General features: G+C 37.8%; 1 protein-coding gene across 4 annotated transcripts in view; it reads left to right on the top strand.

Annotated features, from left to right (window-relative positions):
- The window catches only part of EEA1 (early endosome antigen 1), a 68,536-nt gene that overhangs the window by 42,617 nt on the left and 8,171 nt on the right, over positions 1 to 17,748 (top strand). For all 4 annotated transcript variants that reach the window (XM_057424605.1, XM_057424614.1, XM_057424623.1 and 1 more), the window contains 11 exons: positions 533 to 682; positions 1,687 to 1,806; positions 2,037 to 2,240; positions 2,857 to 3,057; positions 4,485 to 4,598; positions 6,265 to 6,420; positions 8,434 to 8,573; positions 9,181 to 9,511; positions 10,976 to 11,077; positions 11,447 to 11,641; positions 13,060 to 13,242. In XM_057424605.1, coding sequence (XP_057280588.1) covers positions 533 to 682; positions 1,687 to 1,806; positions 2,037 to 2,240; positions 2,857 to 3,057; positions 4,485 to 4,598; positions 6,265 to 6,420; positions 8,434 to 8,573; positions 9,181 to 9,511; positions 10,976 to 11,077; positions 11,447 to 11,641; positions 13,060 to 13,242 — 1,896 coding nt within the window. The remainder of the gene's footprint in view (positions 1 to 532; positions 683 to 1,686; positions 1,807 to 2,036; positions 2,241 to 2,856; positions 3,058 to 4,484; positions 4,599 to 6,264; positions 6,421 to 8,433; positions 8,574 to 9,180; positions 9,512 to 10,975; positions 11,078 to 11,446; positions 11,642 to 13,059; positions 13,243 to 17,748) is intronic.

Here is a 17,748-nt window from a genome sequence, read left to right as displayed (position 1 = left end):
AGTATCTCTTTTCTGCAGAGAATGAATGCCATTGATGTAGCCAGGTCAAGCTAAAAATTACACTCTTACTATTCTAGCGGTGCAGAAACAATATGTGTGGGAGCCAGAGAAGCAGGTTATGCTGCTTCAACCACTGGATCTATATGATCAAAGGTGTGTGCTGTATGAGCCTTAATTGCTCTAAGGATCATTACTTTATATGATAGTCCTTATATTTTTGAAGGATTGCTCTCTTTGTCAGGATTCTTAAATCTCTGTAAATCATATTGAAGGTCTTCTGTAGATAAATGATGCTTCTAGGTCCTGCCAACCTACTTTTTTGAATATTTGTTCAAACTTGTGCAGCTGATGCTGTTCTTTAACATGATTTGTGTTTCTGAGCTTTATGTTGTACATCATGGCTTTGGGAGCTCATGTGGTTGTTTTACTCTGGGTTGTGAAAACTTAGGGCTAACATTGTACAAAGGGAGTCTAAAATACAGTGTTGTTGGCTAAGTAATGACTACAAAATTGATGACTTTTATTTTTGCAGTTGCACAGTAAACTTCTAGAAACAGAGCGGCAGCTAGGGGAAGCGCATGGGCGGCTCAAAGAACAGAGGCAGCTGTCTAGTGAGAAGCTGATGGACAAAGAGCAGCATGTGGCTGATCTGCAATTGAAACTTTCTCGAGCTGAAGAGCAGGTAGGTTCTTTTATGCAGACTCTACTTCGTTCTTGTTCTGACAGTAGCCTGTATGTACACTTGTGGTGAAGTTACAGCTTAGAAAGTTTGCCCTCATTGGGATTTCATTTAACTAATGCTGTTAAGGCATTAGTCAAATGGTAGATGGTAGAATTGTCAAAATCTGCTGAAATGGCAATTGCATTACGAACTTTTGTAAGGCTAAATGCTTATCAGGTGCATGTATGTTCATGGCACTTTACAGATGAACAAAAGATATGCATTTTACACTTATGAACTTTGTCTAAGAGTCTTACGAGAAAAAAACTTTGGTGCGCCTAAGCCCGTATGGGTAAAGTTTTGTATATAAATATTCTTGTGAGATAAAGCTGTACATAAAGAAAAAGTGAACATGGTGCAGCAGGTCGTTGGTAGGTAATAATCTGTGTAGGAGGGATGGGCACAAAACACTTGGTTAATTAATTTTTATTTGTTTTAATGAGTGTCTTATATATATTGCTGATTTTCTGCTGCCTGTATGGGGATTGGCCAAATACCTGAGTGGTACGTTGTCAAGGATTTAAAGCTTATCTGTAGCTAATTTGCAAAGCCTTGACCAGTATAGAAGTGGGGAGACTGCTAAACTGAAGTTTCTACTAAAACTGCTAATGATAGTAATAATAATGTCATTTTACAGATACCGATATTATCAGTCTTGTTACAGCTTGACAAATATTGGAAAAAACCCATACTAAATATCTCTTAGATTTTAGATTTTTGAGAGCTAAAATACATATGTGTGATACAGGATCTCATTTATTAATAGTAATAAATGCTTTGGTTAGATTTTGATTCTTTAACTAGCATTACACAGTTCTATTTTTATACCATGTTTCAAAGATTCATGTTTAGACTAAAATCTTTTAGCGTTAGAAGGAACATGGAGCACTACTGGCTTACTGCATGGTGCTTGTTCACTCATCAGTCTGATTTGTCTGTTTTTTGGGTTGGTTTTTTTTTTTCAGCTCAAGGAAAAAGCAGCAAATTCCACAGAATTGCAACATCAATTAGATAAGGCAAAACAGCAGCACCAGGAACAGCAGACGCTTCAGCAAAATACTACAGCAAAACTACGAGAAGCCCAGGTAGCATGATTATGTATCATCATGTCAAAGTGTATTTCAGGATTTCATTATTTTAAAGATGTTTTCTCTGTAATAGTGACTTGCATGACTTATATTAGTTTCAGTAAATTAACTTTCAGATCTAGAAGAGAATATACAGAAAGTGTTTAATAAATTTGTCCAACATCTTGTGCATTAGGAATAACCTCTAAGGTCGTTATAACTAAGGAAGCTATTATGCGATTTTCTAGAATGATTTGGAGCAAGTACTGCGACAAATTGGAGATAAGGACCAAAAAATTCAAAATCTTGAGGCTTTGCTTCAGAAAAGCAAGGAAAACATCTCTCTGCTAGAAAAGGAAAGAGAGGACTTATATGCAAAAATTCAAGCTGGTGAAGGAGAAACAGCAGTTCTTAACCAGCTACAAGAGAAGAACCATGCATTGCAAATACAGGTACGAATTCGAAGACTTGTTTCTTTTTGAAGACTGGTTTCGTTCTCATTACTGAATTCCATTTTCTTTTTTTTTCCTAGTTCATCAGGTATAATGCTAAACTTTCCTGTGTTTTGCTGATTCTATGACACTTCCTTTAAAGATCTTAATGTACGTTTCACAGGACTTGTGTTTTGGTGACTTCCTTGCTATCAGCATAGGGGAAGGAATTCCTAGATGTTTCCTATGTACATACTCTAGTAATATGTGCTTGCAAATATTTTTTTTGATACATGTACATGTTTATTTCTCTTATTTTAAAAAGATGTTTAATTCCAGCTTTCAACGCCAAAGCCAAAACTCAGTTTAGCCTGGATCTGTTGTCTCCTTAGTGTTTTGGTTTTGTTACCGTAAGGCCAAACTGATGATACCCTTTTGCTTTTATTTTCAGCTGGTAACCTGTTTAACCTCTGGTATAGTCTGCAATATAGCTTTACTGTAATAGTTCAGAAAAAGAAATGTGATAGCGTTGAGTCTCCAGAGCCGTGACAAGACATGCTAAAATTCAGAAGATTTATGACTTCCTTGGACTTGCTGTTCCAGCTTTCTCTTCTACTTACTTTTTTTTTCACTGCAGGTAACTCAGCTGACAGAGAAGCTGAAGAATCAATCAGAAAGTCATAAACAAGCCCAAGAGAATTTGCATGAGCAAGTACAGGAGCAAAAGGCACATCTAAGAGCTGCTCAAGACCGTGTGCTTTCCCTAGAAGCAAACATCACTGAACTAACCAGCCAGCTAAATGAAAGTAAAGAGAAAGTATCACAACTTGATGTACAGGTAATGGAACTGTGGAGTGCCTGGTGATGATAAATTCTGCATGCAATTGCTGTGTTCTTTCCAGAGAATGTACAAAGTCATTTGGGAAAAATTTATGTTTCTACTAACAGATAAATGAAGTAGAATAAGGCAGATAAAATTGAGGAAAATGTAAGTGGATTCTGAATAGAATAGATGGCAAGTGTGGCAAGTGTTTGTTCGTTTTGTTTTTTTCTTTTTGTTTTTTTGGTTTTGGTGGGTTTTTTTGGGTGTCTATATTGGTTTTGTTGTTTGTTTGTTTGGTTTTGTTTTTTTTTAAATTAAAAAAAAAGTGTTAGTACTTGAGCTGGGAAAAATCTGTCTTCTAGCATCTCTTCTTATATTTGTTATGATTAAATAAAAAGAGCAGGATCCAAAACCCAGCTATTATCAGTCCTGGATTCTGTGCACCAGAGTGAAAGTCTGTTGAGTCACTAAGATGTTGTTGCCTCGACGTTTCCTATGCTGGTGTCTTTGTCAAAAATAAAACAAAAAAAAAGTGCAGGATGCCTTGTTGTCAGTTTAATTTATTAAACAAGGAAATTTCCTAGCATGGACTCAATGGGGGCTCTCCTACTGTTAAGTTCTGCTTAAGCTAAAAAGCTGCTAATTGTGTTCAGCTATCTCAAAGAACAAACAGCATTTAGCCAGAAGTTCTTGCCTTGGTACACTTGGAGCAGCAAGTACTGTTGTTGTTGGATTAATGCACTCTGATGTCTTTTGTTATTAGTGTTATACAGTTTCCAAACAGGTCTAGGAATTTCTTCCAGTGTAGTTTTGTGCCATTTTTACTAGGCTTCACTGCGCTGTCTGGGCTGGTTTTCCTATGATCTATGAGCTGTTACAGCTGCTTTTTAAGACAATGTGAGCTTCCTTACAGCCTTCAGAGAAGTTGCATTTCTAGTAGGAAGAAAAATAGTAAACCACAAGAGCAGGTGACCCTGAATATTGCCACTTTGCTCCAACACCAGTCATACCCACCTTCAAAATTTGGTTTGCTGGGTGTTGTGGAAGGAAGGGAGGTTGCTCGCAAACAGGCAGGTAGAAGCAGAGGTAGCATACATGTGGAAGCATTTTTTTTTTTGTTTCTTATTCTTTTTGCTTTTAAGAATTTTGAAGGTTTGAAGGCCCTGTAGTGTGCATGTAGTCTGAGGCTATCATGGTATGCATAGGTGTGAATGCAATAAGGATATCCCATTATTTTTGTTAGCAAGTAAAGATAAGAACTCTGTGGCTTAAAATCCTAATATTGGTCTAAACCTTGAGAAGAGTTTCTTTCCTTTTTTTTTTTTTTATACTAGCACATAAAACCTACTGATTTTACTATTAAACTTACTGACAAGTATAAAGAAAATTAAAATGAGCCATAGTAAAATAGATGTTGTACTGAAATACAACTTGTCTTTCAGGTAAAAGCAAAGACTGAATTGCTACTTTCAGCAGAAGCATCGAAAGCTGCTCAAAGAGCAGATCTTCAGAATCACCTGGACACTGCCCAGCATGCATTGCAAGATAAGCAACAGGTTATAAGCAACATATAAAGTTTCTCTGTTACTGAAAAAAACTACTTAAAAACCTCAGAATAGTCTGTTTACAAACTGAATAAACATGTGAATATGCACTTGTTGCATATAGATTTGGTGGGGGAGGAGGGCACCAATCCATCCCAGTGCTACCAGTCAGTTGCCAGCACCTGTAGTGAATGCTCGGAGCAATGCAGAGCTACCCTATCTGCTCCAGCCAATGACCTGGATTTATTCGGAGCTTGGTTTGTATGCCTCCAAACAAAGGATGGTGATCAAGGGGCTGGAGCACATCCTGTACAATTACAGGCTGAGAAAGTGGGGGCTGTTCAGCCTGGAGAAGAGAAGGCTGCATGGAGACCTCATAGCAGCTTTCCAGTATCTGAAGGGCACCTACATGGATGCCGGAGAGGGACTCTTCATCAGGGACTGTAATGATAGGACAAGGGGTAATGGATTTAAACTTAAATAGGGGAAGATCAGAAAGGCAGAAGTTCTTTACTGTGAGGGTGGTGAGGCACTGGAATGGTTTGCCCAAAGAAGTGGTAAACACTCCATATCTGGTGGTGTTCAAGGCCAGGTTGGACAGAGCCATGGGTGGTGTGGTCTAGTGTGAGATGTTGCTGCCCATGGCAAGGGGGTTGGAACTAGATGATTTTAAGGTTCTTTCCAACCCTAACCATTCTATGATTCTATGATTTGGAAATAATAATTTAGGATATTTTAACCATGTGATATGTATTTAGTTCTCTTTGCTGTCATCTGGACCAGGTATATTTTATAGTATAAATAATTTACTTGTATTTTGTAGTATAAATAATCCACTCTTTGCTGTGGAATATGATTCAGAATCAAAGCTGTCCTATTGGGTGTAATTCCGTGCAAAGGCTGTTGCTAAAATTGCATGTTTTAATGTGTGTTAATCCTAGTGATGCGTTCCGCCGGATGCTGAATCTAATATTTGCGTTGTTAAAATCAGTGCTGCTGGGGTCTTCATGGAAACATCCAGCAGATGCTAACATAGCACCATTTTTTTAGTGTGGGAATGCAATTAATTGCTGTAAGCAGCAGACTTTTTTTTCTTCCCCAACTACTAAATAATTAATTAATAAATAAATCGGCTTGGTTGGAAAGCAGCGAGTTTTGATGTAGCTGTCATAATAGTGGTTACAAGGTGAATGTGCTCATGTTGTTTGTGTTGAACCAAATGGTTCGAAATCATCTCTGGTATTTGGAGAATTGACTCCACATGGTATTGGCTTTCCTCTTCAGTGGTGCTCGATTTCATGAAGACAGCAAAAAATTTCTCTAGGGCTTCATAATGTTACTTTCTAGTTACTGGTCCATTAAGTGCAGGATCCAGTGGCATTTATTACCTACAATTTCTCTTCCATTTGTAACTTCAAACACCTTTGTTAAGATTTAGCCCACAGCCTGTAAAGTTTGAGAGGAATATCGAGCCTTTAAAAGAAACTTTGTCAGTTTAACAGAGAGAATTTGTGCACGATTGTGTTTCTCCTCTCAATTTCCTGCCCGTCAGAATAAAAAAAACCCATTATTTTCCTTTTTAATTGGAACACATTACATCATTTAAATCATATATGACATTAGTAATTTTTGAAGTTATTTAAAAACTAACAACTGTCATACTTTTATTTTACCTCAGGAGTTAAATAAGGTCAGCGTTCAGCTGGATCAAGTTACAGCTAAGCTGAATGACAAGCAGGAGTACTGTGCTCAGCTGGAAGCCAGTCTCAAAGAGTACAAAGAGAAAAGTCTTTATTTAGAGCAGAAAACTGAAGACCTAGAGGGACAGCTTAAGGTTTGTACTGAACACAGTATCTGAGTTTACAAAAACTGATGTTCTCCACTGTTTGGTTGCATGTGATAAAAGCTGTGCTCAAATTAGGGGGGAAGGATTATATCAATACCACTTTTGTAGGTTTTCTTTTTCACTTGTGTTTCCTGATCCACCATTTAATCCTATTCTCCCCTTCTTCTGTTCTAGTTTATCACAGTAAGAAGATAGGATTAGGATATTGCCACTGTACTGTCGTTTTCCTGTACATGTGCTTCTACCAACCTCTGTGATACCTGGGAAGTGTTATGAGAGGAAATATGAATATATCCCAAAATTAGAGTCTTCAAGTTCCCAGTTTTAACACTTTGAAAATGGTAGTAGGGAATATGTGCTAACATTGGTTAGCCCAAGTTTTGCTTCTTTGGTTTGTTCATTTCCAAAGCATTTCAGTGAGCTTCTACAGAGGCTTTTAATCAAGATTTATTTATTGTGTTTTTCTTCTAACTTGATCTTGAATTTTGCATTCTAGTTTTGGAATCAGTTTTTCTTTTAAATAATCCTGGCAGGAGGTTTGCAGAACCTTTTGGTGTTTGGAGATACTGGTATGTTCAGTTAAGGATGTGAATTAGTCCTAGTGCTTGAGAGCTTTTAAATTTGAGATTTAACCTTTGTTCAATATTTGTTACAAAGTTTGGCAGTCAAAATTCACAATACATAAAAGCATATGGTACAGGGCTTTGGGAGCAATGCAAAATTGCCTTTGCAGTGTTACCTGTCTGTTTTGAGGGAGATTAGCAATCTCTGTGCTCAAGACTGAGCATAGAGTTTTTTGACTCTCATGTGCTCTATAGAAAATAAATAAGATTGTTCTCCTCATAAGAAATTTTAATCCAATGCTATTAAAAAAAAACTGTCATACAATGTATACCAGCATAGTTATTTTGTGTTTCCTTTGCTCTCTTCTTTTGCACACTGGTTTTTTTTTCCCACTCCCTTTGATTTGTGTTTTTATTTCTCATCCTGTTACAAAAATGTCACAAGTAACCGACAGACACAAATGTTTGGGAGGAATACAGTGCTTGCTTGCACAAGATTTTATGAGGTTCCTGGCAGCTGAAGTGTGAAACAGTGCAGGGTTGTTGATGCTGTCAACAGGAATGCAATTCTGTGTAAAACCTTGGCGTCATTGCCGTTCTTTGGGATCATTCCAGTTGAATGCATGGTATTTTAAAAAAAAATGGAAAACAAAGAGCCCTCAGGAATTTTCTTGGAAAAACTTGTCCGTTTTATTTTATGGCCACTGTGTGAAAGCAGAAGTGCCTGTAAAACTGCCAGTGCGTTGAAGAGTCTAAGCAGTGCACATTGACTGAAGACTCCTGTGTTCTTTTATACTTCAAGTAAATGAAGAAGCACCTTCAAAAAAAAAAACACCACCAAACAACCCAACAAAACCACCCTCCTGCTCTCCCCCCAAACAACTAGAGCCCAAAACAAAACGCCAAACAAACCAATAAAAACTTCTTCCAGATGAGCATAGGATTTTTTCACCAGTGTAGTTTGTGTCTTTGCTTTTGTTATAAAGAATAGCAGAGTTCTTGGGATATGTAAATGCGCAGTCATTTGAAACTGCTGAAACTACTCAGTGGTGGATAGGACATGGCCCCAGAGTTGAGCACTGTGTATGGCCTTTCTTTATATAGGTGTTTTCAATAAGCTCTTTAAAGATACGTGCTTTTTATCTATTTCTTTGCAGTAAAATGACTGCTTGGCTTTTAATTTAAAGATGATTTTAAATGTTTTACCAAAATAGTTCAGTTCTGGAGGAGCAAGAGGTTTGCAGGAACTAAATAATGAAAGACAAATAGAAACTAATGAAATAGGTAGACAATGTGCAAGCACTGTGACTGCTTTCTGCAGTGAAGACTAGCTACGATAAATGCTACTCTCAGACTAGATGACTTTTGCTTTTTTACTGCTATTTTGATTTTGTTGTTTGTGTTCTGATAGCTCTAATTTTTTATTTTTATATGTCAGAAACTTGAAGCTGACATTCTTGATGCTAAAGCAAGCAAAGAACAAGCTCTTCAGGAGTTACAGCAGCAGCGACAGCGATCCACAGAATTAGACCTCCGAACAACAGAACTGAGTAAACAACTTGAAGCAGCAAGAGAAGCGTACGCATTTCCTGTGTTATTATGCTTTTCAAAGTCAGACATAGAACTAGAGTAGTTTGGACTAGTGTTGGAATTTTGGTTTTCTCTGCTGTGATTTCTGAAAATCATAGATAAGTGGTATGTCCCCTTTGCTACAAGAACTGAATTTTATCCCACGTTTTCTTTCACTCTGTGCCACGCAGACTCCATCTGCCATGTTGTCTCATGTGAATCACTGACTGCTTTGATTCAGTTTTCATCTTCAGAGCATTCACTGTGCTTAATGTCAGCTATCTAAACATTAGGTATCTAAACACTGAGGTTCATCTTTAAGTATCCATAGCCTTGCAACTTTTTGCAGAGACTAGTTTGCAATTTATGCATAAACAGTAAAGGGGTAGTTTCTGCTCATTATAGTTGAGGAGGAAAAGTCTATCTCAAAATAGTTTTTAAAGTTGTTGGTATGTCTTCCTCAGGGGGACAGAATGCTTATGCTCTGGATGAAGGTGGTATGCTTTGAAGTACTTCTACAGTTAATATATTAAATAATAGAGACATTAATGGTACAAAGGAGCTGTGGAGAAGAATTTAAAAACAAATAATATTATTTTTCCCTTTGTATTTGTAGGATGTCTAATACTAAATCGGATTTGCAGAAGAAGTCTGAAGCCCTTGAACAAGCAAAAAAGCAAATTTCAAAGCAGGAGGAGGAGAAGGCCAGCCTCAAACAAAACCTTGAAAAATCAAACCAAGATACTAGTAAGCAACTCAAAGAATTAGATTGTAAAATGCAAACAGCATTATCAGAGCTGCAACAAGTGAAATCAGAGAAGGATGCTCTAATAAAGGATCTTACAGCTACCAAAGATAAGCTCTCCAAAAGTTCTGAATCCTTCAAAAAAAGAAAGGAAGAGTTAGAAAAAGAAGCACAAAAAGCAAAAGCAGCCATGGCAGAAATGGTTAGTAGTTTCTTTCATTATATGCTAAATTGGGTGAATTTATAGTCTGATAAAATGATTTTGCTTTCTGTCTGAAAAGAGTGTACATACAATTACAATGCATGAAAATTAATTGCCTTAAGGAAAACAAATTGTGATTTTTGTTAGTTTGTATATTTGTCCTACCTTAAATTTTTGTCTGGATCTTCACAGTAGTCAACATCACACACTGTGATCCCTTTTTCCTGCTGCATGCCTTTAATATGGTGAAGAAACTAAATGGAGACAAGCAGTGAAACAAATTGATGGGAAATGTCCCTTTTTTTAAAAAGTACATCAGCCTTATTATAACAACACAAAGTTATAAGCCCTTTGCTAAGCTGTCACCATATTGAAGAATAATTTATTTTGCTAAGGCCATATGAACTTTGTTTCTGGAGTCTTTGTATATACAGCCTTCCTGTGCACTTGACATGCTGGAAGGCTGTGTACAGCAGGCAGAGTGATATCATTTGTTGTTTGTGGAGAGGCCTTAAGGTGTTATCGGAGTGCTAGAACTATTTAAGTTTTGGAAAGGTCTCTCAAATGGTGGTATAACAAGTGCTTGATCACCTGAACAACCTACTATGGTAAAGAAGTGAACTCTCACTAGCCTTAAAATATGCTTTCTTTCCCTCTCTTGCTTTGTTGGCACTATGAGTGGGCACTGTATGAGTACATATTTTATAGATTTTCTTATGCAGTTGTTCTGACACCCCTGCCTCAGACATGGTAGGGGTGTCTTTCCCATTTCCTTCTCATCTTGCATGTCACCATTTCCCAGAACTCGTTCAGAGCTGCTTTTATTCTGATCTAAAAAAAAATAAAAGTTAAAAATAACTTTTTCCTTTACTCTTCACTTTTTTCAGATAAGCCTTTTTATTTGCTTTACTTAGTTACTGCTGTTTAAATATTTGTTTCTCCTAAAAACTTGAAGGATTTGCTCCCCAGTTTAGACTTAAAGATAGGAGTCCAGATTCTGCTTCTAATTCCGTAGTCATTTGGAGGCTTGCCACTGTCTTTTAAGTCCATGGTATTTGGGCTTAAAATGTAGTTGTATTTGAATACAACTCCTGCAAATGTACTTTGCTCATGAGTTTTTGAACATCAAGAAACTCTGAATCCTGAGGAGAGTGATGAGCCTACTGCTTTCCACAAGAAGGAGAAGGGCTGCCAACAACAGCTTCAAAGAGGGAGACTATCCGTAATTGGAAAAACTCTTCGGCACATGGCTGCATTTGTTAGTACAGGGTATCAGCTGTGTTCAGCTTAGAGTTACCACTGTGAAAGTTTTAAAGAGTTTTGAGCTGAAAATATGTCTGCAGCTGAGAGGGAAAGCTCTTTCACTGGAAAGGAAAGCATGATTTTTCAAGGCTTTGTAGATCCTGCAGAAATATCTGGTACCCCATCTTAGAAGCTCACATAATATTTTCTTATCTTTCTTAGGAAAAATCTTGCCAAGAGTTAAAACAGCAGCTCCAGGTCCAAACAGAGTCTGTAGCTAAAGAGAGGAATGAATTGAAAAACTCACTGGAAAAAAAGGAGGGGGTAAGCTGTCTGTTTGGTTTCGAAAATCCAGAAATCAGTAATAATAAGTATTTAAAAGATTAATTTTCAGTATCACATGCTGGGACTGATGAGGGATAAAGAGGTTGCAGTTCTCAAATTGTAACCTAACTGGGGCACTGAAATAAGGTGGTGCTAAAATTTCCTAGATGATAACATGAAGCTTTAACATACAGGTTTTAGTCCTACCTTTCTGTGTGGCGCAAATCTTAGCTGTGGGGATTTTACAACCCTTCAGGTTTTTTCATTAGTGAAACAGTTACTTGGTATTACCATGTCCTACTTTTTTTAATACTTTCATAAAAAAATTGATTAAAATTATATGCAGTTATTTAATATTTCTGAATATAGATTTCTAAGCAGTTGTCGATAGAACTTGATGCAGCAAAAACACAAATACTGGAAATTCAGGTTCTTCTGAAGGAGAAAGAAAAAAGTGAGCAGCATCTCCAGGGAAGGCTGAGAGAGTTAAAGGAATCTTTTGAGCAGAAGAAAAAACATAGTGAAACACTGCAAGCTGAATTAAAAACTGCCCTTTTAGAAAAGGTAAGACTGGCCTCTCATACTCCTGTAAGAAAATGAATATAAATTTCTCAGATAAATGCTGCAACTTTTATTTCAGTGTCTGTATGATAAACAGCTGTTTGTTGTAGTAGATAAGGTCAGGATGTAGAAACAAGGTCTTCAGAGCTGTTGGAGATACAAACAACATTAACAACAATAATAAAGTAAAACAAACCAGTGTTGATATATGAATTTGGTAGGAATTGAGTTTCAGTAAAGTAATAAAAATGACTGGATTGAATGTGTTTATTTTGCTTCATGATCATGCTATGAAGCAAAAGTTGACATTTTCTGTAAAGCAGTAGAATTTTGTGAGAGTGGTTTAGACATACTCTACAGTGTTTTGGAACTTCTGTGACAATTTTAAATCAAGTCTTCTCTTATACCAGAAGAATTTATCTGAGTGACAGTATGAAACTCATAAACTATAATGGAAAGAGTTCAAATGTCTCACAGCATTAGGAAATGTTACGTTCTGTGCCATCCACTGTTAAATGTTGCTCCAGTTTTGGTTGCCCTGTGCTACATGATAGTATTTAGTCAGTCTGTGGCAACTTCAGGATTTAGGACTTGGTGTCGTGGTTTAACCCCAGCCAATGACTAAGTACCACACAGCTGCTTGCTCACTCCCCTCTGTTGAGATGGGGGAGAGGAATGGAAGGGATAAAAATGCAAAAAATCATGGTTTGGAATGTAGACAGTTTAATAGGTAAAGTAGAAGCCACATGCACAAGCAAAACAAGACAAGGAATTAATTTACCACTTCACCTCATCAGGCAGGTGTTCAGCCATCTCCAGGACAGCTGGGCTCCATTACGTATAAATGTTACGTGGGAAGACAAACATTGTAACTTTGAACATCACCCCCTTACTCTTCCCCAGCTTTATCTGCTGAGCATGACTCCATGTGGTCTGGAATATCCCTTTGATCAGGTGGGGTCAGCTGTGTCCCCTCTCAACTCCTTGTGCATCCTCAGCCCACTCGCTGGTGGGGTGGTATGAGAGGCAGAAAAGGCCTTGACTCTGTGTGAGTGCTGCTCAGCAATAGCTAAAGCATATCTGTATTATTAACACTGTTTTCAGTACAAATCCAAAACATACTAGATACTGTGAAGAAAATTATCTCTATCACAGCCAGAAACTTGAAACACTTGAAAACATTCTTAAGATTTTTAATGTTTGGTCTTAATGTGTTTCACTAAGTTTTTTGTTGTGAATTAAATTTTGCTGTTAGATTGCTTACAAAATATTACTGTAAAATCACAAATACCAGATTACTGAAGTGCTATTTCGTAAGTGGGGAAAAAAAATCTTGCCTTGCAGTAGAAATGCAATTTATTAAAATGATTAAGCTTTACTGACTGTAACTCTAATTGAAACTTGCTATGCTTACGTTTCAGGCAGAACTGGAGAATAAACTGCAACAGCAGTCTATTTTGTCAGCACAGGAGCTTAAAGCGGAGAAAGTCAAGTTAGCAGACTTGCAGAAGAGCCATGAAAAAAATAAGGAAAGCATGGAGAAGCTGCAGTTGGATCTTTATGGGAAAGAGTCTGAGGTGCTAGCAATAAGGCAAGACCTTAAGGTACTTACAGTCATGTTAATGTCATACGTGACTTTTAGTAGATCTTTTTGTATACATTTTGAAATCCAAGAAACTTCAAGAACTGTATAGGCAGAAAAATGCTTCTTCTTCATATTCTATACGTATGCTATATATAGAATTTAGTGCTGTTTAAACCCTTCCAAGGATATTTGCCAGTTTACCTGAAATACCCTTGCATTTATGCAGCAGCAAACTGAAAGATGATTTATTTTTGTATTCTTTTAACAAGTTGATTTTTTGAGTTTCTCTTTCTTGTTATATATTGCAGCTTTCAGCTAATTTAAACAGCATAGCTAATTAGGGCAAGGTCTGTCAGCATGTAAGTAACTGCTAGCTTCTAGGTGATTTAACTAGAATTTTAGTTGTCAGTCTTTTCCCATGCCCTTGCCCCTTCCTTCTTGGTCGACTGTAGATGTTCAGAGATGTCAAGCTAATAGAAATGGTAGTTTTAGGGACCTGACTGGAATACAAGTGTCTGAACTTAGTCTTTGAAGTTTTTGATATTCCTAAACTGAATTTACCTGATTCGATATTAGGGTGTAGTGCCTTCAAAGAGGTACTGCTGGCAACTGAGTCAGTCAGCAAAGGTGTTTTTTTATGTCTTTTTTTTCTGCCTTCTTTCTTCATGTCAGTGCTAAGCCAATGCTCCAGTTAGTCCCAGCACATACTGCGCTGCAGAGACTGGCTGTCTACTGGCAAGATCTGTGACTTCATCACTTTTCATTTCAGATGAATCACACTGCAGCTTTGTCTGTGTGTGACACTGTTGTTCTAGGCTTTTCTGAAGTTTATGGAGAGAACTAGGCACATCGGGAGATTGGATCATCTGATCTGTTTTAGATGTCAGCTTCTGATGGCTTCATTATGTATAAGTCATTGATGGCTTAGATTTCATCACTCCCTTTCACCTGTCCCAGTGGCCTTTCAGTTCCGCCACTGAACTGTTAAAGGTCTCCTGGCCATTTCAGATAGATAGGCCCATGTGAGCTGTGGAGCCCTAGCCAAACTCCAGGTTCGGGGTAGTTTTAAGAAAAAGAGAAATAACTCCTTTAAATATAGGTCATTGGAGTTTTATTAATCTTCCCCCTCCTCTGTAACATTAGATTACCTGCCACATTTCCCTGCAGGTTACAGAGGCTTTACTTTCAGTGTAGCTTGGTTGAATTGCTGTGTTAAATTGTGAAGAACTTCAGCATGATTAACAAGCAACAGTTGTTTAAAAAACCTCTTTCTTATAGTTAGTTTCTATGGCATACATATCTCTGTGTATTAATTTCCTGCAAGGCACTTAGATCAATATTTGGTAATGCAATGACCTGTAAAAGCATTGGATGTGCTCATTTAACTGGCTTTCTTTTTGGTATAGTTTTCATGTAAGTATCGCTTGTTGCAAAAAATAGCTTTGTTACAAGTATTATTGAACCAGCTCAATGATCTCTAGTTCTGACAAGTATAAAATAGGACAGTAGGCATCCCACATGCTTTTAAACTTGAATGTGGATGGTAGCAAAAAAGAAAGCTAGAACATCCTTGCAGAAAGGTAAAATAAGGTGAGTACCATGGGAAAACAAGACTTTCAAGATGAGCAGTCAGGTAACTTGATTTATTATGTAAGTGTCTGTTGAGCCTAAAGGGCCTGAGGAAGTTTGAGGTCCTCAGTAGTGAGGTGATGTACCAACTTGGAGGCTGTTTATTGGATTAAAAAAAAAATAGAAATTTTAAGACATGTTAATTATGACTAGTGAGGTCTGCTTGCCACCCCTTTTTAACGTAAAATGTAGAAGAGAGAAAAGGTGGGGAGCTGACCCTTAATTGTGGGTGTGCTGCCTCATTGCAATCTTAACCTAAAGAACTAGAGATAACTTTTTTTAGGAGGCCTCAAAGAAAAAAGCACATTGGGAAAGCCTCAGCGTGATAATGTTAGTCTTGAGATTTGAACATCAAAATGCTACTGAAGTCAGAAGAACTTTATGGTGGAGTTTCACAGTCCAGTTCAAAGTCATTTGTCTGGATAATGTCTTGCCTTGAATGAGTTACTTAATAAAAGTATACAATCTGAGCCACAGCTATGGATTTTGGTTAAAGTTTGGAACCAAAGCTGATGGGTGAGCTGGGGTTCAGATTGATCTGAATCTTATTAGTAGGCAATAGTAGAAGTTTTTAAACCTTGTATGTAAGGTGAGCTTGGGTGTCCTTCAGTGCAGGATTTTTTTGAATGGGGTTTTGAGCAACCTGGTCTGGGGGAAGGTGTCCCTGCCTGTGGCAGGGGGGGTTGGAACTGCATGAGCCTTAAGGTCCCTTCCAGCCCAAGCCTTTCTGTGATTTTTAGTTGAAATAACGATCCTCCTGCATAGCTGTGCTGAGTCAGCAGGGTCTGAAGCCCAGCAATGTCAAGGACTGACACAACCAGGCTGTACTATGAGATTGTAGCAATGGTAGGTTTTCTTTAGTTAAAAATACTACAAGGGAAAATTTAAACATTCTTACGTGGTGTAGCACCGTGCTATTGGTGAGGGCAAGGTTTCGATGTGGGGATAGATCATAAAAGGCTGTACAAGGAGTGGATGGCACGAATAGGGTGGTAGGGCTAGATCCTCACGGGATGGAAGGAGTTGGGCTGTACACAGAGCACCATCTTCTGGCATCTGCTCGCAATATCATTGCTGAAATTGCTGGCTCGTCTCGGGCTGGGAGGCTGAGAAGTGAGCAAATGTTCCAGTGAAGTTCTGCAGTTGAAGATACAGCATTGCATGAGAGGCAGATGCAGAGTGGGCAGCTGCTCCCTGGAGTGCACCAGCACAGCTGGGTCCTAGTTTCTGGTTCAGTAACAGAAGATCCTTGATGTGGAGCTGTAGTAAGATGCAAGTTTGAAGCTGTAAATCTTGCAGAGGAAAAGTGAGTGTTGTAACAAAATTGGAAGTGAGAATGTAGTTATAATTTTATGGATACTATTTGTTGCAATTTTACTTTGGTATAAGTTACCGCCTATAGCAGTAACTACACTCATGCATTTTTGTGACTGAAAAAACAAATCGGGTAGGATTTGAGTGCTTGTAAATGCTATAGCTTTTGATACATATAATAAAAAAAGAATAGCACCACAGATCATTTGTGTATATAGATATACACATATATATACTTGTGTATATATATAAGATATACATATTTTTGCATGCACACACATAAGCTTCTTTTTTTGTGGAAAAGGTATTTTTTGTATAGAAGGGTTAATAAAAATTCAGAACTGCTATTTTTGCCTTGATTTTGAGTTCATGCAAACATACTTTGTTGAATCCTTCTCTCCTGAGATCTGCCAAGTATCTTTCAGTCTTGGCATTTGTGCTCTTTGTAGTCAGTCCTGGTTTCCTCTGTGTTCTCTAAAGAATGTTTCTTTGCTTCCAATATTGGCATCTCTGTCAGCATATCTTCAGTGGATGTTCTGGGACAGTATTCATGCTGCCAAACCGTAGGCCTGTAAGTCAGGAACTTAAGTTGCCTGTTGTCAGTCTAACCCTTCTTCTTAGGAGGTGAAGAGAGATCAGGTTAGCATCCATGTGTCTCCTTGTGGACTGGGATCAGGAAGCACACGGACTAAAATGCTCATTTTTGTGTACCTCACTTAGGTGCCTAACCATCTAGGACCTACTGCCCAGCCTGGACTAGTTCTGCTGTTTATAATTTACACTGCAACAGACCAAGTTGTAGTGAATCAGGCTTTGCTATCTTCTTATCTTTTTATTTATTTATTTAAACTCTGTACCAGTCATCCTAGCATCCGGTTTTATTTGCAAAAATAAGTACAGATTAGCATCTTCTGTTCTGTATCTTTTCCTCGAATTCAGTTTTGTCTGTCATCCTGAAGAGCAGTCTCATGACTAAGGGTATCTTGCTAGAATACCTGTCATATTCTGGGAGCAATGGCAAAAGTGAATGGTAATTAAATAAGGTAAATGGCATCAGGTTTTCTGAGAGGTGGTTTTATGTTAAAGATGCAGTCTCCTCAGCAGTCAAAAAAACTGGGCTGAATTGCTGCCATAGTGAAGACTGGGCGAGGAACAAGGATAATAACTGGAATGTTTAACCATGTGCCAGAGGATTTCTATTCATTTCCAAAGGATGCTGTGAAGGACTTTTGAGCAAAGCAGAAAGAAAGGCATGGATAGGTAGAAGGTTGATTTACTGTTAAAATTGCATTGAAGGGTTTCTCAGTAGTATTGTTATTAATCACAGCACAATTGAGGCACTTACACATGTAAGCTATAGCATGCTGAATTGTATGAAAAGTTTCAAGACTCATATTAAAAACTACTGACTTACAGAAATGTTTGTGCATAATACAGAGCAGAATAGGCTGAATACTAGTTCCACTTATAATAAGATTTACATTGTCTTAGTGTAGGTACAGGCGCAGTGAGATAGCCTGTACAGCATAGACATTTGGGGGAGAGAGGGGAGGTGAGAGAGAAGTATTCCCTATGTGAGGCT

The sequence above is a fragment of the Pezoporus wallicus genome, unplaced genomic scaffold (assembly GCF_028554395.1).
Source record: "Pezoporus wallicus isolate ANWC-B61680 ecotype Strahan unplaced genomic scaffold, APGP_CSIRO_Pwel_v1 scaffold_3294, whole genome shotgun sequence".
Lineage (NCBI taxonomy): Eukaryota > Metazoa > Chordata > Aves > Psittaciformes > Psittacidae > Pezoporus > Pezoporus wallicus.
Note: the sequence above shows the minus strand (reverse complement) of the source record. Positions and strands in the feature narration are given on the sequence as shown.